The sequence below is a fragment of the Phytophthora cinnamomi genome, assembly GCF_018691715.1.
Source record: "Phytophthora cinnamomi strain GKB4 chromosome Unknown Contig127, whole genome shotgun sequence".
Taxonomy (NCBI): Eukaryota; Oomycota; class Peronosporomycetes; order Peronosporales; family Peronosporaceae; genus Phytophthora; species Phytophthora cinnamomi.
Window position 1 is genome coordinate 466378 of NW_027151060.1, and position 26574 is coordinate 492951.

Below are 26574 nucleotides of genomic sequence, written 5' to 3' on the forward strand. Positions count from 1 at the left end.
CGGTCTCAACATTAATCACTTCAACGTTCATTGCTGCATTTCCAAAACGCTCACATGCTACGGCTGCGCCCGGCGTTGCCACGGCCTCCTCGCGATTCGACACCTTCGGCAGCAAAGCCTCAGCAGCACTAGACGCCGAAACTTCCTCTTCCTTCTCCTCAGCCTGGGACGGCGAACCTGCCGCTGGGACCTCGACCGGATGCTCGCATTCTCCATCACTCTGTCGCATTACACTAGCAAAGGCGCCATCAACTGCACGTCGCATGGCACGGTTGAAGGAGCTAGAGCGCCTCGGCGCGTTGCAAGTACTAATAACTAGCCGAAATGAACGCAAATTCCGCCACTTAGCCTCGTCTTCCGTACAGCGGTGACCATTACGATCAACGAGCCTCTTAATCTTCATCGTAAGAGGAATAACCTCGTCCGTGTTGACTTGGATCGGCTTGTCCTCGTCGTTTCTTGGATCTACGCTCAGCACGACGGACTCGCGGTAGCCGCGGGGGTCCCCACAAACAAACGCCCACGAAAAATACGCTATTGTATCCCCTGCATGAAGCTCCTCCGGAGGTAGCTCAGCCAGGCTGATACCCACCATGACTGCGCTGCAGCTTCTGGGCGATCCAGTGGAGTCGAAGGCCTAGAAGAGGAAGGAGGAATGGCACAACACGGCACGCCACAAACGACGTTAACATTAAGGACACCTTCGGAGGACCTCAGCGCGCTGGCAGAGATGTGCTGCGAATCCTGCACTGTCAATGCAGAAAGTGCTGCACCATCCATGTTTTTTTGTGTGATGCTTTACTGTGTTATTCAGATCTGAACGTGTGATACTAACGTTTTCTCGTGGGCACCCCGCGGGGGCATGCTGCGGCTACGCGACCTCGCAACCGCTCACCTCCGTGGTGCTTTGTCATCTGCACTCGGTGAATCCATACCAAGGCTAAACCCGTTGGTGTGTGCGCTCAGATCATCCCGTGGAACTTCCCGCTGCTCATGATGGCGTAGAAGCTGGACCCCGCACTGCTGCTGGTAACACCGTCGTGCTGAAGCCTGCCAAACAGACCGTCCTCAAGGCTCTCCGCGTTGGTGAACTCATTGTGGAGGCTGGCTTTCCTAAGGGCGTGGTAAACATTGTGCCAGGTGTAGGCGCTAGCGCTGGCCGCCGCCTTGCTCAGCACCCCAACATGGACGAGGTTGCATTTACCGGATTGACGGAAGTCGGGTACCAGATCATGCGCACGTCGCACGTGAGCAACCTCAAGCGCGTCACTCTGGAATTGGGCGGCAAGTCCGCCAATATCATCCTCGACGACGCGGACATCGATCTGCCATCAAGCAGTCGCAGCTGGGTCTGTTCATGAACCAGAGTCAGTGCTGCATTACGGATACGCGCGTTTTCTTACAGGAACGCATTTACGATGTGTTCATGAATTGCACAGTGAAGGGTGCGAGCGTGGTGACCCGTTCGACCCAATATGGACCAGGCCTCGCAACATAGACCGGAAAGATCATGAACAGGGTATTAAGACCACCCTTCTTGGTGGCGGCAACAAGGGTTAGTGCTGTGTACGGCTACGACGTGTTCGAGTCGAACACGCCGTTCGAGACTCTGACATTGGCTGAACAAGCTGCGTTTGTGCGTTTACCTGCACTCGATGCTCCAAGCGGCGACGAATACGTTTTAGCTGAGTAAACTTCACTTTAGCTGAGTAAACTTCACTTTAGCTGAGTAAACTTCACTTTGCCTCCCAAACATGATTAATTTGCTCCATATGCATTATAACGAGTTTCCGGTGTAGCGAAGGTCGCTTGTATCGACGCGCCGGCGTCGATAGCCGTCGGGCGACATCGAGTGACGTAGGCGACCGCGTTAAATCGACGCAGACCGCCAGTATCCGCCGTGTTCGGGCGAAGTGCGTGGCGAGCCCCATTGATTGGCATGCAATGCCTAGCGGCTGGCCACCAAGCTGCGGGCGCCTCCGAGTCCAAGTCCGAGCGTTCACGCGCCCTCACGACCCTTTCAGCGCGGTGATACGCTCACGCACGCTTGAATGGCGAGCCCTGCGTGCCCGCAGCAGCAATCAAGCAAGCAAGCAAGTAAGCAAGCGGGGCAGGCGCTCACGCGATGATACGCCGGAGAACGCTGCGCGCCTGCGCTCCGTGGAACGCTGGCGACCGAGGTGGGCGAAAGGAGGAAGAGATGGGGCGTGAGGTTCCGTGCAGCACCTCTGCCTTATCTGCCTGGGGGCTGCTGTCGCCACCACTGCTGGGCACACTAAGCCTGCTGCCGAAAGGGTGAGTCTGGCGAACTGCGTCGTGTGTGTGCGTGCGGCGCCCTGAAGCGCAATGGTGGAGCTGCACGTCCGGCAGTGGCGGCGCGCCCGCCGCATGCAAATCGCTCGGCAAAACACCGCCAGAATCGGCGTGGGCAGCGCTCGCAGCCACAGGTTTCCGCTGTCACGCGGCTCCGCAAATGACGCGCGGGCCCCGGCCCGGCGGAAGTGACAAAAGGCGCACCGTCGACCAGCGATTCGCGAGCGGACGCCTCTTCCTCTTTTGGCATGGCTACACATGACGTCACCGCATCATCGCTGGGGGAAGTGTCCCACTTCAGTTTGATGAGGTTCGGCGGGCAGTCAGCGCTTCGGTGCTCGCTACAGTAGCTCGCTAAAGTTGCGCCGAAGCGGAAGCAAGCCTGCTGGCAGGCATTTTGGTGGCCGTCCTCGTCACCGGCACTCCGCCCGCCGCCGCCCAGGCACTTGCCGCTGCGCACCGCCTGCTGGGGTAGCGTAAGTTTGGGTTGAAGAGAAGGAAGGAGGAGCACCGGCTGGGGTGAGACGGTCTCCGATACAAAAGGCAACTTTAACCAAGTGACGTCGACGGCACCTCCCACTCAGGAGGAAGTGCGTCACGTCCCCTACCCCGTTCCTACAACAGAGAACTTGTCTTACTTGATCGTATCTACTCGATACGTTTACAAAGGTATCATAGTTAGGCAGAAACATTATATATTCAATTGTATTGGCCAGGTTTTCACCAGGGTACTTATTATCGAATATGCGACATCATGTATAACAGATTTGTTATTTCCTCCAGTAACACAGCGCCACCTCTGTTTTGCGCACCAGCAGATCGCGTTCTGCCTGGTGTCTCCGGAGCAAATGGCGGTCAAATGCGTCATAAGTGGTGCGAGGGGGAATCGACAGGCCCAGCGCGCTCAGCCGCCTCCCCCTCACTGGAGCATTTCCCTTTCGCAGCTCACTCGCCCGCACTCGCACGCGCACGCGCAGGAAGCAACCCGCGCTCGGAAGAAGAAGAAGAAGAAGAAGGCAAAAGGGCCTCCAGACGCACCTACGGACGCCACCTCCCCCCCTCCCTCTCTTCTCTCCGACACCACTAGATCACCATGAGCGAGGAAAACCACACCGCCACTACCACAACCACGACGACGGCGGGCGAGCACACGGAGACGGTCGTGACCACGACCACCACCACCACAACTACCACCACGACGGAGGAGACGACGTCCGTGTCCGCGTTGGCAGACGCAATGGACACGGGCAAGTTCACCTTCGTCCCGGAATTCGGTGGCCAGGGCATCTCCTACTGGACTGAGCTGCAGCGGCTCTACGCCGCGTCCGAGACCAGCGCCACGCGCGCGTTCATTGAGCGTGCTGCACAGGCGCTGCTGGAGGAGTCCAGCACGGACGAGGCCAAGGCCTCCGTCGCCTTCGAGGCGGTCATCGACGTGCACTGCTGGCTGCAGAGCCTGGAGGTCGGCGACGCCCCCGCAGACCTGGCGCTCGACCGCGTGTACTTCAGCATGCCGCTGCTGGTGCTCACGCAGTGCGCCAACTACCTCAACTTCCTCGAGACCGCCGGCGTGACGCACGAGAGCGTGGTCAAGAGCTCCGCCACGGCGGTGGGCCACAGCCAGGGCGTGGTGAGCGCCGTCATCTTCTCGGCGGCCAAGACTGCCCACGAGTTCGCCGACATCGGCGTCTCCGTGCTGCGTTACATGTTCTGGCAGGGACTGCGCGCGCAGGAGACGTACGAGCAGCTCCTGACGCAGTACAAGCAGGACGGCAAGAAGATCGCGGACGCCGGTCCGATGCTGGCCGTGCGCGGGCTGAAGAAGGAGCACGTGCTGAAGGCCATCGAGGTGGCCAGGCGCCGGACCAAGACGCCCGACCTGCAGCTGTCTCTCATCAACGCGTCGGACATGATGAACGTGACGGGCTTCCCCGCGACGCTGACGCTGCTGAAGCAGGCGCTGGAGGGTCTGTTCGCCAAGCCCGACGGCAACCAGACGCGCATCCCGCACTCGCAGCGCAAGCCCACGGGCTCGCTGTCCTTCTTGCCGCTGTCAGCTCCTTTCCACACGCCGCTGCTGACGGAGGCCAAGCCGAAGCTGGTCCAGGACGTCCAACGCGTCAAGTGCGAGATCAAGGGCAGCCAGCTGCAGGTGCCCGTGTACGCTACGAACGCGGAGGCCACGAACCTGCAGACGGTGGACGACGTCGTCGATGCACTTATTAACATGCAGCTGCTGCAGCTCGTGGACTGGACGGCGACGTGGGCGAAGATCGCGGAGCACCACTCGAACGCGACCCACGTCCTGGAGTTTGGCCCAGACCTCGGTGTGGCAAAACTGAGCGACAAGTTCGCGGAAGGCTTGGGCATCGAGGTGGTCATTGCGACCGCCAAGCACCCCGTCATGAGCATGTCGACGAAGTACGCTCCTCACATCGGCCTGCAGCAATTCATCGACGCAGCGCCGACCTTCACCCCGGCCGAGACGACGTGGTCTAAGAAGTTCGGTCCTCAGGTGACCGCGTCGGGCAAGCTCTACAACAGATTTACGCGCGCTTTGAACAAACCGCCGGTCATGGTGGCGGGCATGACGCCCACGACGAGCTTGGAAGGTATCGACCTGGTTGCGGCGATCCAGAACGCTGGTTTCCACGGCGAGCTTGCCGCCGGTGGTCTGTCGCGCCCCAACATCTTCGAAGACGCGGTGAACGAGCTGGTGTCGAAGATCAAGCCTGGCCTCGGCATTGCGATCAACATGCTGTACCTGAACGCGAAGCAGTGGGGCTTCCAGTTCCCGATGGTGCTCCGCATGCGTCGCAGCGGTGTGCCCATTGAAAGCATCACGATTGGCGCCGGCATCCCGACGCAGGAGCGTGCGCTTGAGATGATGTCGCAGCTGGAGGCCGTCGGTATCAAGGTGGTGTGCTTCAAGCCGGGTTCGGTGGACGGCATCAACGCGGTGCTGGAGATCGCGGCGGCGATGCCATCGATGACCGTGATGCTGCAGTGGACTGGCGGTCGCGCTGGTGGCCACCACAGCTTCGAGGACTTCCACCAGCCGATGGAGGAGACGTACGCCGCGATTCGTCGCGTGTCGAACGTGCTGCTGGTGGTCGGCTCTGGCTTCGGCAACTGGGAGGACTCGAAGCAGTACCTGACGGGCGAGTGGAGTCTGTCCCGGGGCCACCTGCACAAGATGCCTGCGGATGGTATCCTGATGGGCTCTCGCGTGATGGTTGCGAAGGAGGCTGCGACCGCGCCGGCGGTGAAGAAGCTGCTTGTGGACACTCCAGGTATCGAGTCGGAGCTGGAGTGGGAGACGAGCTACACGGGTGTCGTGGGCGGCGTCGTGACGGTCACGTCGGAGCTGGGCGAGCCGATCCACGTGGTGGCGAACCGCTGCGCGCTGCTGTGGAAGGAGTTCGACGACAAGTACTTCTCCATCCCGCGCGAGCAGGTGGAGCTGGCGCTCCGCCTCAACAAGAAGGACATCATCACGCGCCTGAACGCGGATTACCAGAAGCCGTACTTCGGCTGCAAGCGCAACGTGGAGACGGGTGAGGTCGTTCCGGCGGAGCTGGAGGAGATGTCGTACGGAGACGTGCTGACGCGCTTGGTCGACCTGACGTACGTGGAGGTGGAAGGCAAGCCGCAGCGCTGGGTGCACGACACGTACTTCTCGCGCGTGAGCAAGTTCATCACGCGCACGGAGGAGCGTTTCCGCCGCGAGAGCTCAGGCGCGCTGTTCGACCAGTCGGAGCTCAAGTCGAACCCGCGCGGAACGGTGAGCGCGTTTATCGCGAAGTACCCCGCGACGGTGTCGACGCTGCTGTCGGTGCCGGACTGCGACTTCTTCCTGGAGCTTTGCCGCACGGGCGGCAAGCCGGTGAACTTCGTGCCTGCGATTGACGCCGAGTTTAAGACGTGGTTCAAGAAGGACTCGCTGTGGTACTCGGAGGACTTGGACGCGGTGCCGGAGCACGATGCGCAGCGCGTGTTCATTCTGCAGGGCCCCGTGGCTGTCCGCTACAGCACGGTGGTGGACGAGCCCGTTGCGGACATCCTGGAAGGCATCAACACTGGCTTCGTCAACGTTGTGAAGGAGAGCGGCGCGATTGCTGCTGCGCCGGTTGTGGCCGCCAAGCAAACCGTGGACATCGCCGGCGTCGAGGTGACGGAAACCGACGGCAGCGTGGAGGTGTCGATCCCGACGGAGGAGAGCGCCGTGCCGTCTGCTGACGAGTGGCTTGCTGCGCTTGCGGCATCCGTGAGCGACAAGGAGTGGCTGCAGGCGCTGATCTCGTCGACGCACGTCGTGGAGGAGAAGAAGTGGCTGGCAAACCCGGTGCGTCAGCTGCTTGTCCCCCAGGCAGGCCAGAAGTACGTGGTCGATGCTGCTGGTGTTCGTGTGTTCGACAGCTCCATTGACATTTCGGGGCCCGTGATCGAGATCACGAAGAAGGACGCGTCCATTGCCGTTGTGGTGAACGAGGTTCGCCCGGCGGTGACCGAGCTGAAGGCTGGCGTGGTGGCGTTGGAGATGACGTTCCAGCACCACCCCGAGCTGTCGTGTGCGGTCCACTCGGAGGGCAGCGGCTTCATCGACAAGGTGAAGGCGTTCTACGCGCGCTTCTGGGTGGCCATCGAGGGCAAGGAGGAGGAGTCGTGCGAGGCTGCGTGCGCGGAGAGCGTGATGTCTCCTTTCACGGCCGACTTCAGCATTACGAAGGAGGACATCGTCGCGTATCGCGCCGCGCTGGGTCTCAGTGAGGACGAGGAGGGTGCTCCCGCCGACTTCTCGACGATCGTGTCGTGGCGTCCGCTGATCCAGTCGGTGTTCACGAAGGAGGTGAAGGGCAACCTGCTGGACCTGGTGCACCTGAAGCACTCGTACAAGCTGCTGTCATCGCGCAAGGCGTCGGCGACATTCCTGCCTGGCGACGACATCGTGAGCACGTCGAACGTCGGCAGTCTGCGCATCATCGACAGCGGCAAGATCGTGCATGGTGTGGCCATCATCTCGCGCAAGACGGTGGACGAGCAAATGGAGGAGGTGCTGGAGCCCCTGGTGGAGCTGCACAGCGAGTTCCTCATCCGCGGTTCGTTCGAGGACTTCGAGTCGACGTTCTCGATTGACAAGTCGACGGACGAATTCGTGCCGAGCCGCCCGGAGGACGTGGAGATCCTGAAGGCGAAGTCGTGGCTGAAGCTTGGTGCCGAGACCTCAGTGAACGTCGGCGACCACCTGTCGTTTGAGCTGACGACGAAGAAGCAATACGCGTCGATCGGCTCGCTGAGCTCGGTGGAGGTGTCAGGCGTGCTGTTCCGCGCGGAGGCCGGCTCGAACGTGGAGATTGGCACGGTCGAGTTCACGAGCGAGGAGGTGAACGAGAGCCCCGTGGTGGCGTTCCTGCGCCAGGTGCAACCGGCGGATACGAATGCCGGCGGAATGTTTGCGAACGGTGGCTCGCACATGCTGGAGAAGCCGCTGGAGATCGACGTGCCGACGAACGCGTTGGCGTACGCCGTGGCTTCGCGCGACCTGAACCCGATTCACCGCTCGAAGTACGCGGCCATCCTGGGCCACCTCCCGAAGGGCAAGCCGATCATGCACGGTCTGTGGACTGCGACCAAGGTCCGCGACCTGGTCATCTCGAGCTTCGGCCTGGGCTTCGACAGCAACGTCGTGGACTACGACGTGAACTTCGACGGCATGGTGTACCCGGGCGACAAGCTGTTCATGCAGGCGCGTCACATCGGCCTCGACAACGGCAAGAAGGTTCTGTCGGTGGAGGTTGTAAACGGCTCCGGCGAGCGCGTGGTTAGCGCTCGTGCTGTGGTGAAGCAGGCGCCGATGGCGTTTGTGTTCACTGGCCAGGGCTCTGCTGCGGTTGGCATGGGCATGGACCGCTACCAGGAGTCTTCGGTTGCTCGCGAGATCTGGAACCGTGGTGATGTCCACCTGCGCAACACGTTTGGTTTCTCTATCCTCGAGATGGTGCGCAAGAACCCGAAGTCCATTACGGTGCACTTTGGTGGCAAGAAGGGCCGTAAGATTCGCGAAAAGTACATGAGTTTGACGTGCGAGGACCCCGTGACTGGTGAAATCGCACCGCTGTTGCCGGAAATCAATGCTCGTACACAGAGCTTTAGCTTCTCCGCCCCGGAAGGTTTGCTGTTCGCAACTCAGTTCAGCCAACCTGCGCTCGTGCTGCTGGAGAAGGCCATGTTCTCTGAGATTGAGGCAGCGCAGCTGATTCCTGACGACGCGCACTTTGCTGGTCACTCCCTTGGTGAGTACGCCGGCCTGAGCTCGTTCGCTGGCGCTTTGGCTGTGGAGGACGTCGTGGAAGTCGTGTTCCTGCGTGGTTTAATCATGCAGAAGGCTGTGAAGCGCGACGCCGAAGGACGCTCGGACTACGGAATGGTGGCCACGAACCCCACTCGTGTTGGCCACCACTTCACGGAAGAGGTCATGTACAAGATCGTGGACGGTATCGAGGCTGCTTCGGGCAAGCTCCTGCAAGTGGTGAACTTCAACATCCAGCAGCGCCAGTACGTGGTTGCTGGCGAGAACGTGAACCTGGAGACGCTGTCGCTGGCGTTGTCTGCGTTCAAGACGGTGAAGTCGAGCGCTCCTGAAGAGGTGGAGAAGGTCATCACGGAGTCGTTGGCGCAGGCTCGCGCTCGCAAGGAGAAGTGCGAGCAGAGCGGGCGTCCGTTTACGTTGGCGAGAGGCCTGGCGACGATCCCGCTGGTGGGAATTGACGTGCCGTTCCACTCGCGCGAGCTTCTGGGCGGTGTGCCGTCGTTCCGTGCGCTGCTGCGCACGAAGTTCGACCCGCAGGTGCTGGAGCGCCAGCTTCCGCTTCTGGTGAACCGGTACATCCCTAACTTGGTGGCCACCCCGTTCTCGCTGGAGCGGTCGTACTTCGAGGAGGTGTACGAGGCGACGAAGAGCCCGTACCTGGCGGAGGTGCTGGACCCGATGCAGTGGCAGTTGACGACGAAGGCCCAGCTCGCGCACCTTCTGGTGGTGGAGCTGTTGGCGTACCAGTTTGCGTCTCCCGTGCAGTGGATCAAGACGCAGGCGCTTCTGTTCTCGGAGGGTGGCGTTCGCCGCTTCGTGGAGATTGGTCCTGCTCCAACGTTGACGAACATGGCGCTGCGCACTCTGCAGGTGGGCGACTTCCCGTCCGTGCCGCGTGAGATCCTGTGGTACCAGCGTGACCGCGAGGTTGTCCACTTCGAGGAGGAGACGTCGAACATCTCTGCCTCGGAGTACGCGCGCGGCCTGGCTGCTGAGGCTGCCGCTGAGGCCGCGGCCGCCGCTGCGAAGGCTGCTGCTGCGTCTGCTCCGAAGGTGGAGGCAGCTCCTGCTGCTCCGGCCCCGGTTGCTGCTCCGGTTGTGGTTGCCCCGGTGGTGCAGACTGCTACTGCTCCTGCTCCGGTTGCTGCGTCGTCGGCCCCTGCTGCAGAGGACGCGCCAGTTGCCGCCCTGCACGTTCTTCGTGTGCTCCTCGCTGTGCGCCTGAACAAGGATCTGGGCGAGATCAAGGAAGACACGGACGTGAAGACGCTTTGCGCTGGCAAGTCTGCGGTGCAGAACGAGATCCTGGGCGACCTCGAGAAGGAGTTCGGTGGCGGCGTCCCCGAGGGCGCTGGCGAGGTGCCGCTGAAGGAGCTGGCGTCGAAGTTCTCGGGCTACAACACGCTGGGTAAGGTGACGAACGGCCTGATCAACAAGGTGGTGGCAAGCAAGATGCCTGGTGGCTTCACGATGTCGAGCATCAAGGAGTACCTGAGCGGCGAGAAGGGTCTGGGAGCTGGTCGCATGGAGAGCGTCCTGGCGCACTCGCTGCTGTTGGCTCCGCAGGCCCGTTTCAAGAGCGATGCGGACGCGCGCAAGTGGCTGGATGACAGCGTGAACGGCTACGCTTCGTTCGCGGGTATTTCTCTGGCTCGCCCGACGATGGCTGCTGCGCCAGGCGCGGTGGGAATGTCGTTCAACCCGGCGCCAGTGTCGATCCCTACGGTTGGCGACAAGCCCGTGGAGGCAAAGCACGCTCTGCTGGTGATGCTTGCGGCGAAGTTCGGCAAGGCGTTCACTGATATCCCTGAGACGGCAACCATCAAGGAGCTGTCGGCTGGCAAGTCTGCTGTGCAGAACGAGATCGTTGGTGATCTGGAGAAGGAGTTCGGCTCGGGCCCGGATGATGCTGCGGAGATGAAGCTGGCCGAGCTGGCGGGCAAGTTCCCCGACTACGCGTCGCCCGGCAAGGTGACGAGCGCTCTGATCGCGAAGATGCTCGCGAGCAAGATGCCTGGCGGCTTTGGTCTGTCGGCCATCAAGGAGTACTTGTCGAGCGAACGCTGCCTGCCGAGCGGCCGCATCGAGAGTGTGCTGCTGCACGGTCTGACGCAGAACCCGAAGCAGCGTCTGACAGACGATGTCACGGCGAAGAAGTGGCTGGATGGTGTCGTGGACGACTACGCGAAGTTCGCTGGCATCGACATCCCGTACCTGTCGAAGCTGGGCGGAATGATGGCTGGTCCGGCGATGGGCCAGCCGGCGATGCAGTCTAGCTCGCTGCCGAGCGACTTTGAGAAGCGTCTGAAGGCGATGATCGCGGACCAGGTGGAGGCGTTGAACTCGTACCTCGGCGACGACCAGCTGGACTGGCACCGCAAAATCGAAACGGAGGTTGACTTGCGTGAGGACCTGGAGTCGTCGGTGTCGCAGTGGGTGACGGAGCACGGCGAGTTCTACGGCTCTGGCATTGTCGGCAAGTTCGACGCGAAGAAGGAGCGTCAGTACGACAGCTACTGGAACTGGGCTGTTCAGGATGCGATGGAGCTGTACTACCGCACTGCGGCTGCTGCCAAGGGTGTGCCTGTGAACCCGAAGCTAGGTGTGAACGAGGGTCTCAACACCCACTTCGAGGCCATGACCCGTTTTATCAACAAGAACGTGGACACGATTGCGGATGAGTCTGCGCTTCCGCCACTTGAGTGGTTTAAGCCTTATCTGTGCAACCGTGCTACACCTGAGCTTTTGCAGTGCACGCAGTTCTTCGTGTCTCGTGCTGAAGAAGAAAGCAGCCCTGAACTGTCACAGGCCGTCCAGCTATTGGTGGAGCAAGTCGGAGAATGGCTGAACACGAACCCTGTGAACATGCAGATCTTCAAGCCGACGCAGCCGCAGCTCCGCATCCTCGAGAACGGAGAGTTGGAGTACGCTGAAGTGCCTCGTGAAGGTGTGACCGATTCTATCAACTATGTTGACGAGGTGGCACGTGGACTGGAGTACAACGACGCCATCGAGACCGGCAAGGTTGCTGGCACTGATGTTACGGCTGGAATGACCAGTGCTGTCGGATTCGAGTCTACCTTGAACGACAACGGCAGCATGAGCAGTGATGAACCTGACAGTGACGACGACGAATTCGACGAGGAAGAGGAGGCTGCATCGGGTGTGGCTGACAAGCAGTCGGCTAAAACTAAGAAGCTGGCTCCTGCCGAAGGTGCCAAGCTCAATGCGCTTCGCGACTCTCTTCGTAAGCGCGCCAAGCGGGAGTCTGAGAAGTCTCTGGTTGCTCGTTCGTCGTCGTTGCGCTACGGCCTCAACGAGAACCTGAAAAAGATCGTTCTGCCGCACGTGCATGTCCGCAAACCGTCCGATGTGGACCCGACGATTCGTCTGTACGACGTCGAGTCGACCTGCGTGTTGCTGTCGTGCATGCGTGAGATGGCCTCAACGGGTATTTCATTTGCTGGCAAGGTGGCGCTACTGACCGGTTGCGGCAAGAACTCCATTGGTGCCGAGATCGTGAAGGCGCTGCTGGAAGGTGGCGCGACGGTGTTCGTGACGACGAGCAGCTTCAGTATGAAGACGACGGCGCTGTTCCGCGAGATCTACGAGCAGCACGGCAGCCGTGGTAGCCGTCTCATCGTGTTGCCATTCAACCAGGCGTCCAAAGTGGACGTGCAGAACTTGGTGGCGCACATTTACAATGTGCACAAGCTGGACCTGGACTTCGTGATCCCGTTTGCGGCTTTGTCGGAGGTGGGACGCACGATCACGGACATTGATTCGCGCTCGGAGCTGGCGCACCGCATCATGCTGACGAACACGATGCGTTTGCTGGGAGAGGTTGTCACGGCGAAGAAGGCTCGTGACATTACGACGCGGCCTGCACTCGTGATCCTGCCGATGTCTCCGAACCACGGCAACTTCGGTGGCGACGGTCTGTACGCCGAGTCGAAGTTGGGTGTTGAAAGTCTCATGGGCAAGTGGTACTCGGAGGGCTGGGATGACCAGCTATCGATCGTCGGCGCGATTATCGGTTGGACCCGCGGCACGGGTCTGATGTCTGGCAACAATGTGGTTGCTGCTGGTGTGGAGAAGATGGGAATGAGAACGTTCAGCACGACTGAAATGGGCTTCAACCTGAGTGCGCTGATGCACCCGAGCATTGTCGACCGTGCGGCGGAATCTCCGATCTTCGCAGACCTCACTGGTGGCATGGCCCAGGTGAGCGACTTGAAGGACCAGGTGGATGTCATTCGTGCAGACATCATGAAGAGGTCGAAGCTGCAAGCATCTATCCATGCTGCGCTTGAGAGCGACAAGAAGATGCTGGCTCTGCCTTCGAAGCAGCAGTTGGCTGCTCCGAGCTCGAAGAAGTTCGCTCCTCGCGCGAATATGTCGAGCTACTATTGCAACTCGTTCCCGAAGCTGTCGGGTGTGTCTGGACTGTCGGCGTCAGCGAAGCAGGCGATGCTGCGCGGCATGCTGGACCTTCGCCAGGTGGTTGTCGTGACTGGTTTCGGTGAGGTGAGTCCATGGGGTAACTCTCGCACGCGCTGGGAGATGGAGTCGTACGGCGAGTTCTCGCTGGAAGGCTGCATTGAGCTGGCGTGGTTGACTGGCCGCATCGTGTTCGACAAGGGCAACTGGGTGGACGCGAAGACGAAGGAAATCGTGCCGGACCACCAGGTGAAGCCCCGCTACGAGGAGGACATCTTGAAGCACTCGGGCATTCGTATCGTTGAGCCTGAGCTGTTCGACGGCTACGACCCGAAGAACAAGATGGTGCTGCACCAGGTGGCCATCGACAAGAAGATGTCTCCCATCGAGGTGGCTGACCGCGAGGAGGCTCTGCAGTTCCGCAAGGAGCTGGGCAAGGAGAACGTGGATGTGTTCCAGAACGCGTCCGGCGCGTGGATGATCCGTCTGCGTAAGGGCTCTGTGCTGAACATTCCTCGCGCGCTCAACTTCGACCGCTTCGTCGCTGGTCAAATCCCGACGGGCTGGAGCGCGGAGCGTCTTGGTCTGTCCAAGGATCTTGCCGATGCTGTGGACCCTATTACGTTGTACGTGTTGGCGTCGACTATGGACGCGTTTGTCGCTGCTGGTGTGACGGACCCGTACGAGTTCTACCAGTACGTGCACGTGTCGGAGATTGGCAACACGTCCGGTGGTGGTATGGGTGGTATGCGTGCGTTCACGCAGATCTACAAGAACCGTCTTCTCGGCAAGTCGGCCCCGAGTGACGCTTTGCAGGAGTGCTTCATCAATACGCCTCCGGCTTGGGTGAACATGCTGCTGTTGAGTTCGTCTGGTCCGATTAAGACCCCTGTGGGTGCTTGTGCCACGGCTGCTGAATCCGTGGACATCGGTGCGGAGACCATCAAGAGTGGCAAGGCTCGCATCTGCATCGTTGGTGGCTACGATGACTTCGGTGAGGAGGGTGCGTTCGAGTTCGCACAGATGAAGGCCACGAGTGACTCGGTGAAGGAGACTGGTATGGGTCGTGAGCCCAAGGAAATGTGCCGTCCGTGCTCGACCACGCGCGGTGGCTTCATGGAGAGTCACGGTGCTGGTATTCAGTTGCTGATGGATGCCCAGCTGGCGCTTGAAATGGGTCTGCCGATCTATGGTATCGTGGCGCTGACGAACACGGCGACTGACAAGAACGGTCGTTCGGTGCCTGCTCCTGGTCAGGGTATTCTGACGACGGCTCGTGAGGTTTCGTCGGACAACTCGAAGCCTTCTCCGTTGCTGGACGTGAAGTTCCGTCGCCGTCAGTTCGACGATGAGCTGGAGAGCATCGAGAAGTGGTATGCGCGTGAGAAGGCATTGATTGATGGGGACGAGTCTCGTGTGGCCTTCCTTGATGAGATGAAGGTCCGTAAGGTCCAGTCCGCGCAGTCTATGTGGGGCGAGGGCTTTTACCATGGCCGCACGGACATCGCTCCTCTGCGTGGTGCGCTGAGCGTGTGGAACCTGGACATCGACGACCTCGGAGCTGCTAGCTTCCACGGCACGGGCACCAAGGCCAACGACAAGAACGAGAGCGAGGTGACCCACAAGCAGATGGCTCACCTGGGCCGCTCGGCGGGCAACCCGCTCCCTGTGATCTGCCAGAAGAACCTGACGGGCCACCCGAAGGGCGCTGCCGCTGCGTGGATGCTGAACGGGTTGCTGCAGGTGCTGAACACAGGTTTGATCCCGGGCAACCGTCAGCTGGACAACACGTGCGAGACGCTGCGCAAGTACGACCACCTGGTGTACCCGAACCGTAGCTACCAGACCGTGGGCGTCAAGGCTGTGATGATGAAGAGTTTCGGCTTCGGGCAGGCCGGTGGCGAGGTGGTGCTGGTGCACCCGGACTACCTGCTGTCTACGCTGGCTGGTGAGGAGTTCCGGCACTACTCGGCTCGTCGCGAGCAGCGTTTGATCAAGATGAACACGCACGTTCAGGGCGTGATCACGGGCAAGCAGGCGCACATCCAGGTGAAGAACGAGGCACCGTACTCGTCGGCGCAGGAGAGCAACGTGTACCTGGACCCTACGGCTCGCGCGGAGTACGACGCGACGTCCAAGACGTGGCGCTTTGGCGGAGCGGACTCGCTTACTGCGGAGGAGAACCGCCGCCAGCGCGCGGAGAAGCGCGCGAAGAAGGCGAAGGCTGCAGCGGAAGCGGCGGCATTGTCGAAGAAGACCACGGAGACGCACTCGGCCGACTCGTCGTCGACGCTGTTGACTGCCATCAACCAAGCGGCGACCGACCTGGGTCTGGCGTCCAAGAACATGGGCATGGGTGTGGACGTGGAGCCTGTGGCGACGTTCGAGAACCTGAATGGCCGCGAGGACTTCATCCGCCGCAACTTCACGGACCAGGAGATGGCGTACTGCTACAGCGCGCCACACCCGGCCGCGAGCTTCGCGGGTCGCTGGGCCGCCAAGGAGGCTGTGATCAAGGCGATCTCGAGCTCTTCGCCGACGGAGCCGAACCTGTGGAAGGGTGCTGGCGCCCCACTGCGCGAGATTGAGATCTTCATGACGGCGTCGGGCGCTCCGTCCGTGTTGCTGTCGGGCTACCCGCTGCAGGTGTTCAACCGTCTGGGCTTGTCGAAGCTGAGCGTGTCCATCAGCCACTCGGGCGACTTCGCGGTGTCCCAGGCTGTCGCCAACTTCCAGGAGTAAGTTCCCATGACGTATAGGTAGTTTTACATTTTGCATTTTGCGCATTATATGATGTACACCTGCGTAATGAACTTTAGTAAATACAAGATGCATATTTCTGCGTTGTTGACTCTGGTGCCTTCGGCTCCTTGTTTGTTCGATCGAATGCTAAAAGTGAAGTGAAAACGAGAAGACAACAGGTGTCTTCATGTCAGCATTGCGCGCGGGTTCTTGAAAGCTTGCACCACTCTTCCCCGAAGCAGATGCTGTCGCATTTCAAGCATGCAGAGAAACACGTCTCGTTGTCGTCTTGCAGGATCAAAAGGTCACTATTATGACTCAATCTTCAAACACTGTTGTCGTAGCTTACAACTCGTACGTAGCTGGTATTGCTCCGAGTCATCGAAGGATCACAACAAAGAGTTCTCGCTATAGTATAGGCTACAAAATCATATCATCTACGTGTTCTACTAAGCATGTTCATGGCAGCGACCGCGACGACAATGACATCGAAGTAATACGTCAGCGCGAATGATGTTTACATTTAAAGTATGAACCAGCGCTATGATGTTTGGGCCGCGTGTGCCTTTCCACCTTACCACCAGCGAATTGACCATGACGTCACCGAATGCTGTCGACGACCTGAACTGCGCCCGCCGTTGGCCAGCGGAGGCCTCGACCCATTGTCGATTGATTGTAAGGATTTCTGAGACCGCGCGTCGGCCCGCCTCGAGGTATCTATTTTCTTATGTTGTACATAATCGCATAGAGACTGGTTATTGTAGTAGCACGAAAGTGGCTAAACTTCATTCGTTTAGTGCTATGCTTCTGTGCTTATGCAACCGGCGCCAAGCTTGATCATGGCGACTCTTTCGCTGTTTCTCATCGCTCATCGTGTAGTCTTCACCGGTATCAGTAGTAACCGTACGTAGGCCTATACGGGGCTTGGGCTTGGTGGTAGATACAAAGGCCGTTGTCAAAGATCTCCCAATCTTTCAAACATTGACAGCCGGTACTCTTGGCAATACCCTGACAACGGTTGATCAATGCCCAGCTTGGAGGGTCTTCAACTCGAGGCCCTTGAGTGGCGTGTGTGTGACAATATCCGATGCAATTCAAATTCCAATCTCTTCGACAGCGCTCACCGTTAACACCAATACCACGACACTGTGGATCATATGGCGAATCGATGTAGAAACACCCGTTGAGGCGGTACCCATACTCAATCCAGTATGGTTCGTCTTGGTAGATGGAGCCGTTGTTCATGGTTGTGCTTGGCTGTCGTCCGTCTTGTAGCTTCCGCTCGATCCCACAAATTTGAAAGTGAAGCGACTTGTTCGCAACCAATTTGTCCACAGCCGATGTACCCACCCACACATGATTTGCCCGAAGCTTCATCTGATATCTTCGGCTCGCTGATGCTCATCACTTCTTGGAAAATTTTTGGTTCTTCAATCAAAAATCGAATACCTTGAGTGGTACTCATGCGATGCTTTTGTTTCTGTCTTGGATCTTGAAAGGTTTTGAGCTGAGAAATGTATTGTGAGACGTTGAGGGTACTACTCTCCTTCCTGTTTGTTTTGCAATTTGCCAAGGCTACGCTTGACCACCTTCTGTCGTCGCGTTCGTGCCTCTATGCGAAGTAGACGTCGGGTCATTGACTTACGGCACTACCAAACAGGCTGCGACGTCGCCTTGGGCACGTGCATGGCCGGCTGTGTTGCGGTTGACCTATCACCGACCCCATAAACGGCTCTAGCTACCGCGTTAAGCTCTTACTCCAGACGGTTGTTGCGCTCAAGAGGCCGCAAGTTTTGTTGCTCCGGGTCTTTTTGCTCTGAGCAACTTTTGGCGAGCAGCTGCTCGACGATCTCGGGCGGCATCGCTTGTGAGTGCTTGTGAGTGACATACAAAGCGACTCAGATTAAGGACACCTCATAATAATGACATACCCTTGCGAGGGAAGAAGAAAAAACGTTTGTCCCTCTTTATTTGACACTTTCTAATTTTTGAGATATTTAAATGAGACTGTTTATTTCGGACATAACGATCGCTGTCATCTGTGCCAGCTCACTCTTTGATTCGTTCAAGACAAGGCATCGAAGAGCACAGCCAGCGGAAAGCACAGCGGACAGGAGCCGCAGAGAAAACAGAGAAGACAGCGGACAGCACAGCAGAGAAGACAGCGGAGAGAGCAGCGGAGAGAGCAGCGGAGAAGGGAGCAGCAGGGAGCAGCAGAGAAGACAGCGGAGAAGACTGATGGACGCTGAAGCGCCCGACCCCAGAGATTGGTACACCATACGAGACTTCAACGGTGAAGTGGCTCACAGACAGAGAGTTGAAGTTGAGCCGTTGAGGTTAGTCATTCCAGTAAGAAATCGATAAGAATAAGTAGTGAAAGTTGTGAGTGGTTGTGACTATGAGGGAGAAGGGCAGATCCAAGAAATACTCCGCGGAGATTTCCAGGATGGATCATGTGCCGCCCTTGTCCACTTGGTGTGGGCCGGAGTAGTCACTGTCAGCCGTAAGGGGTTTTTGGTTGAGGCCTTCCCCGATGCAACACAACCTAACACTGCTCACTTTTGAACTTTCATCCTCCCACACAAGTGTTCTCGCTACGCTCGATTACAACCTCGACCTCTAGTGCTGACAAGAGACAGCATCTCTCGTACACCAATATTCTTCTGGAAGAGAGAGTCAATCCGAATGAGAAAGGCGACTTCTACACGAGAAAAATGATGCAGTATGCCCAAGGTCTGGATGATGAAGAGGATGAAGACGACGGGCAGGATGAAACCGGCAGCGATGGCGAAGGACTCTTGGACATCAACGGCGACAACAGTGAAAGGCATGACGAGGACGAATGGCACGATGATGGTGACGATGGTGACGATAACGACAACGATGAAAGGCATGAAGAGGACGAATGGCACGATGATGATGGCGAAGGTAAAAGGCTCCGTGAAATCCGCAATCTGATCACTGATCACGGCGTTGATGTCAATGCGACGATCGAGAACGGCGCTACAGCATTGATGTACAGTGCTGCAAGAGGCTACGTCCGAATAGCCGCTTTTCTGGTCCATCGTGGGCATGCCAATATAAACGCAACAGACAATCAAGGATGGACCGCGCTGATGCACGCTGTTGATACACAGCAGCAAGAAGCAGTCGAATTCCTGATCGAGTCTGGTGCTGACGTGAACGTGGTGGATGTGAACGGCTGGACTGCGTCCCTACTGAATAGACAGTCTGGCAATATCGACATAGCCGAGCTGTTGAACGGTTGAGGCGATCCTCTAATCAACAAACGTCGCATGGATTGGAATGCTCCCCGACAAGTAAGTCAAGCCGCTACGTATTTACGGGTTCATTCGCTTGACTAACAAGAACGTCCGTTGTATGACAGGAGCGCTCTGAAAGCCAAGCGAATGAACCCGTAAATACGTAGCGATTCGACTTTTTTCTTCATTGCTACTACGCAAGAATCTCCTGCAGTTCGTAGCATCTTAGAGTCGATTCGCTAACAACAAATGAAGCTTTAACAAGCTTTTCCCATGTGAAATCCTTCGATCCTAATTCTCTAGTATCGCAAAAAGACAACCTGCAACACGGATTGCACACGGAATCATCTCAGAGGGATTCTGAGTGTAAAATAGCACCCCAGGTAAGCTATAATATCCTAACAGCGCGTAAAACCATGGAAAAGCAGGTTCTGTTCATGGCAGCGAAGATGGCTACCCTATTCATGGCTAGAACTGCTATGGTGGTGATGACCCCTGAAACAGTGATCCTTGACCTTCTTCTCTGCCTTGAGAATTCGAGTCAAAAGCGTGAGAAGCGGATAAATCAGGGCGCAACGGATGGCTCTCGGCCTGTCGACGACCTGAGCTGCGCCCGCCGTTGGCCAGCGGAGGCCTCGACCCATTGTCGATTGATTGTAAGGATTTCTGAGACCGCGCGTCGGCCCGCCTCGAGGTATCTATTTTCTTATGTTGTACATAATCGCATAGAGACTGGTTATTGTAGTAGCACGAAAGTGGCTAAACTTCATTCGTTTAGTGCTATGCTTCTGTGCTTATGCAACCGGCGCCAAGCTTGATCATGGCGACTCTTTCGCTGTTTCTCATCGCTCATCGTGTAGTCTTCACCGGTATCAGTAGTAACCGTACGTAGGCCTATACGGGGCTTGGGCTTGGTGGTAGATACAAAGGCCGTTGTCAAAGATCTCCCAATCTTTCAAACATTGACAGCCGGTACTCTTGGCAATACCCTGACAACGGTTGATCAATGCCCAGCTTGGAGGGTCTTCAACTCGAGGCCCTTGAGTGGCGTGTGTGTGACAATATCCGATGCAATTCAAATTCCAATCTCTTCGACAGCGCTCACCGTTAACACCAATACCACGACACTGTGGATCATATGGCGAATCGATGTAGAAACACCCGTTGAGGCGGTACCCATACTCAATCCAGTATGGTTCGTCTTGGTAGATGGAGCCGTTGTTCATGGTTGTGCTTGGCTGTCGTCCGTCTTGTAGCTTCCGCTCGATCCCACAAATTTGAAAGTGAAGCGACTTGTTCGCAACCAATTTGTCCACAGCCGATGTACCCACCCACACATGATTTGCCCGAAGCTTCATCTGATATCTTCGGCTCGCTGATGCTCATCACTTCTTGGAAAATTTTTGGTTCTTCAATCAAAAATCGAATACCTTGAGTGGTACTCATGCGATGCTTTTGTTTCTGTCTTGGATCTTGAAAGGTTTTGAGCTGAGAAATGTATTGTGAGACGTTGAGGGTACTACTCTCCTTCCTGTTTGTTTTGCAATTTGCCAAGGCTACGCTTGACCACCTTCTGTCGTCGCGTTCGTGCCTCTATGCGAAGTAGACGTCGGGTCATTGACTTACGGCACTACCAAACAGGCTGCGACGTCGCCTTGGGCACGTGCATGGCCGGCTGTGTTGCGGTTGACCTATCACCGACCCCATAAACGGCTCTAGCTACCGCGTTAAGCTCTTACTCCAGACGGTTGTTGCGCTCAAGAGGCCGCAAGTTTTGTTGCTCCGGGTCTTTTGCTCTGAGCAACTTTTGGCGAGCAGCTGCTCGACGATCTCGGGCGGCATCGCTTGTGAGTGCTTGTGAGTGACATACAAAGCGACTCAGATTAAGGACACCTCATAATAATGACATACCCTTGCGAGGGAAGAAGAAAAAAACGTTTGTCCCTCTTTATTTGACACTTTCTAATTTTTGAGATATTTAAATGAGACTGTTTATTTCGGACATAACGATCGCTGTCATCTGTGCCAGCTCACTCTTTGATTCGTTCAAGACAAGGCATCGAAGAGCACAGCCAGCGGAAAGCACAGCGGACAGGAGCCGCAGAGAAAACAGAGAAGACAGCGGACAGCACAGCAGAGAAGACAGCGGAGAGAGCAGCGGAGAGAGCAGCGGAGAAGGGAGCAGCAGGGAGCAGCAGAGAAGACAGCGGAGAAGACTGATGGACGCTGAAGCGCCCGACCCCAGAGATTGGTACACCATACGAGACTTCAACGGTGAAGTGGCTCACAGACAGAGAGTTGAAGTTGAGCCGTTGAGGTTAGTCATTCCAGTAAGAAATCGATAAGAATAAGTAGTGAAAGTTGTGAGTGGTTGTGACTATGAGGGAGAAGGGCAGATCCAAGAAATACTCCGCGGAGATTTCCAGGATGGATCATGTGCCGCCCTTGTCCACTTGGTGTGGGCCGGAGTAGTCACTGTCAGCCGTAAGGGTTTTTGGTTGAGGCCTTCCCGATGCAACACAACCTAACACTGCTCACTTTTGAACTTTCATCCTCCCACACAAGTGTTCTCGCTACGCTCGATTACAACCTCGACCTCTAGTGCTGACAAGAGACAGCATCTCTCGTACACCAATATTCTTCTGGAAGAGAGAGTCAATCCGAATGAGAAAGGCGACTTCTACACGAGAAAAATGATGCAGTATGCCCAAGGTCTGGATGATGAAGAGGATGAAGACGACGGGCAGGATGAAACCGGCAGCGATGGCGAAGGACTCTTGGACATCAACGGCGACAACAGTGAAAGGCATGACGAGGACGAATGGCACGATGATGGTGACGATGGTGACGATAACGACAACGATGAAAGGCATGAAGAGGACGAATGGCACGATGATGATGGCGAAGGTAAAAGGCTCCGTGAAATCCGCAATCTGATCACTGATCACGGCGTTGATGTCAATGCGACGATCGAGAACGGCGCTACAGCATTGATGTACAGTGCTGCAAGAGGCTACGTCCGAATAGCCGCTTTTCTGGTCCATCGTGGGCATGCCAATATAAACGCAACAGACAATCAAGGATGGACCGCGCTGATGCACGCTGTTGATACACAGCAGCAAGAAGCAGTCGAATTCCTGATCGAGTCTGGTGCTGACGTGAACGTGGTGGATGTGAACGGCTGGACTGCGTCCCTACTGAATAGACAGTCTGGCAATATCGACATAGCCGAGCTGTTGAACGGTTGAGGCGATCCTCTAATCAACAAACGTCGCATGGATTGGAATGCTCCCCGACAAGTAAGTCAAGCCGCTACGTATTTACGGGTTCATTCGCTTGACTAACAAGAACGTCCGTTGTATGACAGGAGCGCTCTGAAAGCCAAGCGAATGAACCCGTAAATACGTAGCGATTCGACTTTTTTCTTCATTGCTACTACGCAAGAATCTCCTGCAGTTCGTAGCATCTTAGAGTCGATTCGCTAACAACAAATGAAGCTTTAACAAGCTTTTCCCATGTGAAATCCTTCGATCCTAATTCTCTAGTATCGCAAAAGACAACCTGCAACACGGATTGCACACGGAATCATCTCAGAGGGATTCTGAGTGTAAAATAGCACCCCAGGTAAGCTATAATATCCTAACAGCGCGTAAAACCATGGAAAAGCAGGTTCTGTTCATGGCAGCGAAGATGGCTACCCTATTCATGGCTAGAACTGCTATGGTGGTGATGACCCCTGAAACAGTGATCCTTGACCTTCTTCTCTGCCTTGAGAATTCGAGTCAAAAGCGTGAGAAGCGGATAAATCAGGGCGCAACGGATGGCTCTCGGCCTGTCGACGACCTGAGCTGCGCCCGCCGTTGGCCAGCGGAGGCCTCGACCCATTGTCGATTGATTGTAAGGATTTCTGAGACCGCGCGTCGGCCCGCCTCGAGGTATCTATTTTCTTATGTTGTACATAATCGCATAGAGACTGGTTATTGTAGTAGCACGAAAGTGGCTAAACTTCATTCGTTTAGTGCTATGCTTCTGTGCTTATGCAACCGGCGCCAAGCTTGATCATGGCGACTCTTTCGCTGTTTCTCATCGCTCATCGTGTAGTCTTCACCGGTATCAGTAGTAACCGTACGTAGGCCTATACGGGGCTTGGGCTTGGTGGTAGATACAAAGGCCGTTGTCAAAGATCTCCCAATCTTTCAAACATTGACAGCCGGTACTCTTGGCAATACCCTGACAACGGTTGATCAATGCCCAGCTTGGAGGGTCTTCAACTCGAGGCCCTTGAGTGGCGTGTGTGTGACAATATCCGATGCAATTCAAATTCCAATCTCTTCGACAGCGCTCACCGTTAACACCAATACCACGACACTGTGGATCATATGGCGAATCGATGTAGAAACACCCGTTGAGGCGGTACCCATACTCAATCCAGTATGGTTCGTCTTGGTAGATGGAGCCGTTGTTCATGGTTGTGCTTGGCTGTCGTCCGTCTTGTAGCTTCCGCTCGATCCCACAAATTTGAAAGTGAAGCGACTTGTTCGCAACCAATTTGTCCACAGCCGATGTACCCACCCACACATGATTTGCCCGAAGCTTCATCTGATATCTTCGGCTCGCTGATGCTCATCACTTCTTGGAAAATTTTTGGTTCTTCAATCAAAAATCGAATACCTTGAGTGGTACTCATGCGATGCTTTTGTTTCTGTCTTGGATCTTGAAAGGTTTTGAGCTGAGAAATGTATTGTGAGACGTTGAGGGTACTACTCTCCTTCCTGTTTGTTTTGCAATTTGCCAAGGCTACGCTTGACCACCTTCTGTCGTCGCGTTCGTGCCTCTATGCGAAGTAGACGTCGGGTCATTGACTTACGGCACTACCAAACAGGCTGCGACGTCGCCTTGGGCACGTGCATGGCCGGCTGTGTTGCGGTTGACCTATCACCGACCCCATAAACGGCTCTAGCTACCGCGTTAAGCTCTTACTCCAGACGGTTGTTGCGCTCAAGAGGCCGCAAGTTTTGTTGCTCCGGGTCTTTTTGCTCTGAGCAACTTTTGGCGAGCAGCTGCTCGACGATCTCGGGCGGCATCGCTTGTGAGTGCTTGTGAGTGACATACAAAGCGACTCAGATTAAGGACACCTCATAATAATGACATACCCTTGCGAGGGAAGAAGAAAAAAACGTTTGTCCCTCTTTATTTGACACTTTCTAACTTTTGAGATATTTAAATGAGACTGTTTATTTCGGACATAACGATCGCTGTCATCTGTGCCAGCTCACTCTTTGATTCGTTCAAGACAAGGCATCGAAGAGCACAGCCAGCGGAAAGCACAGCGGACAGGAGCCGCAGAGAAAACAGAGAAGACAGCGGACAGCACAGCAGAGAAGACAGCGGAGAGAGCAGCGGAGAAGGGAGCAGCAGAGAAGACAGCGGAGAAGACTGATGGACGCTGAAGCGCCCGACCCCAGAGATTGGTACACCATACGAGACTTCAACGGTGAAGTGGCTCACAGACAGAGAGTTGAAGTTGAGCCGTTGAGGTTAGTCATTCCAGTAAGAAATCGATAAGAATAAGTAGTGAAAGTTGTGAGTGGTTGTGACTATGAGGGAGAAGGGCAGATCCAAGAAATACTCCGCGGAGATTTCCAGGATGGATCATGTGCCGCCCTTGTCCACTTGGTGTGGGCCGGAGTAGTCACTGTCAGCCGTAAGGGTTTTTTGGTTGAGGCCTTCCCCGATGCAACACAACCTAACACTGCTCACTTTTGAACTTTCATCCTCCCACACAAGTGTTCTCGCTACGCTCGATTACAACCTCGACCTCTAGTGCTGACAAGAGACAGCATCTCTCGTACACCAATATTCTTCTGGAAGAGAGAGTCAATCCGAATGAGAAAGGCGACTTCTACACGAGAAAAATGATGCAGTATGCCCAAGGTCTGGATGATGAAGAGGATGAAGACGACGGGCAGGATGAAACCGGCAGCGATGGCGAAGGACTCTTGGACATCAACGGCGACAACAGTGAAAGGCATGACGAGGACGAATGGCACGATGATGGTGACGATGGTGACGATAACGACAACGATGAAAGGCATGAAGAGGACGAATGGCACGATGATGATGGCGAAGGTAAAAGGCTCCGTGAAATCCGCAATCTGATCACTGATCACGGCGTTGATGTCAATGCGACGATCGAGAACGGCGCTACAGCATTGATGTACAGTGCTGCAAGAGGCTACGTCCGAATAGCCGCTATTGTAAGGACCGAGACGTGACGAGCACGTCAAGGCCCGCACATCTAAACTACAACATCCACTACGCAATGACAAGTGGGTAAGTAAGGAACATGCACTAGGGTGCATGATCTCTGTCGTGTACATTTACTCTTGTATAGCGCACGTCAACCCACTTCAACTTGAAGTGGATTGACCAATCAGATTCATTCATTTTAGCACCGCCTTGGGCACTGGCCCAGACGGCCGGCCACAAGGCCTTAACCAACTAATATCACTTTGCAATTTACGTCCAACTACCTACACGTTTCCACATCGCGGTACATCTTCACTCGCGGCCTTCTACGTGTCAAGCCTTACATCTGGTAGCACTTACGGTCATTTTCGCCGGGCAAGTGGTCAGAAGATCTTCAATCGACCGACTCGACTCGCTACTTCGGCTGACTACTGCTACAGTATCCGGGTTAGGGTTACTGCTTTCGCACTTACTGCTACTCTACGTGTTCCCTGACTTAGCGGCATTAACGCTTTTCGCTAGCCGTAAAGTCTTGCATAATCGACATTAACGCTTTTCGCTAGTCGATTACGCTAACTAGCCTCACGCTTATTGCTAACGGTTAGTTATCCGAAGGATTTGTACTAGTTTAACGCTTTTCGCTTCACTAGTCACCTTCCCGCACGTAAGCCTAGTATATTGCGGAAACCTTTGGCCTTGTATGACCAAGGTGAAAAACCAAAAAAGTAAAAACCTCAACTCAAACCCAGATCCTAATCTACAAGCAGTAGATCGACTTCGTATTAAGGGATTAAACTCAGTTAATGCCTTGCAAGCTTAACTCACCACTTACAGGACCAGGAGGAGAGTTTTCACTCTAAGTCCGAGCGTATACTTTATCGAGAAGCTTGCCGTATCCTAAGTTTACAAGTAGTGCGTATTCATAACACACTCACTACTGTATTCGACCGTGAACTTAAGGAGAGCTCGCGTAAAAGAGCACTTGAAGAGGCTCAACAGGGAGAGCTACTTGTTCAGGGTTTCGATCAGAAGAAATCCAATTACAAGGCAAAGCGCCAACGCTTGAATTAGCGCTAAATAGCGTTGTTTAAGTGTTGTTTTAAACTTTTTTCGCATTGTTTTAGTGTAATTGCACTTTGGCTCAGCCAATCAGTAGTTACCTAAACCCCAGCATCCGTATAATTCCGAATTTGAGAATCCGCGTAATTTTCAGTCGTTTCCTGAATTTTCGCGTAATTTTCGGGTAAGCTTTGGCGT

General features: G+C 55.9%; 5 protein-coding genes across 5 annotated transcripts; all 5 read left to right on the top strand.

Moving 5' to 3' along the window:
• Positions 1-862: 862 nt before the first annotated feature.
• Positions 863-1361, top strand: IUM83_07149 (Aldehyde dehydrogenase, mitochondrial precursor; the record flags this gene model as incomplete). The annotated part of the gene is made up of 2 exons (XM_067931415.1): positions 863-902; positions 967-1361. The coding sequence occupies 2 exons, from the start codon at positions 863-865 to the stop codon at positions 1359-1361; spliced, it is 435 nt and encodes a 144-aa protein (XP_067780266.1).
• A 2045-nt stretch (positions 1362-3406) lies between these two features.
• On the top strand, positions 3407-15805 carry IUM83_07150 (putative fatty acid synthase subunit alpha; the record flags this gene model as incomplete). Its single annotated transcript, XM_067931416.1, has 2 exons — positions 3407-8338; positions 8504-15805. The coding sequence occupies 2 exons, from the start codon at positions 3407-3409 to the stop codon at positions 15803-15805; spliced, it is 12234 nt and encodes a 4077-aa protein (XP_067780408.1).
• Positions 15806-18519: 2714 nt separating this feature from the next.
• On the top strand, positions 18520-19074 carry IUM83_07151 (ankyrin repeat domain-containing protein; the record flags this gene model as incomplete). Its single annotated transcript, XM_067931417.1, has 1 exon — positions 18520-19074. One exon carries the CDS (start codon positions 18520-18522, stop codon positions 19072-19074), a length of 555 nt encoding a protein of 184 aa, XP_067780407.1.
• A 2687-nt stretch (positions 19075-21761) lies between these two features.
• On the top strand, positions 21762-22316 carry IUM83_07152 (ankyrin repeat domain-containing protein; the record flags this gene model as incomplete). The annotated part of the gene is made up of 1 exon (XM_067931418.1): positions 21762-22316. The coding sequence occupies one exon, from the start codon at positions 21762-21764 to the stop codon at positions 22314-22316; it is 555 nt and encodes a 184-aa protein (XP_067780410.1).
• Positions 22317-24983: 2667 nt separating this feature from the next.
• On the top strand, positions 24984-25343 carry IUM83_07153 (uncharacterized protein; the record flags this gene model as incomplete). The annotated part of the gene is made up of 1 exon (XM_067931419.1): positions 24984-25343. One exon carries the CDS (start codon positions 24984-24986, stop codon positions 25341-25343), a length of 360 nt encoding a protein of 119 aa, XP_067780409.1.
• Positions 25344-26574: the final 1231 nt, after the last annotated feature.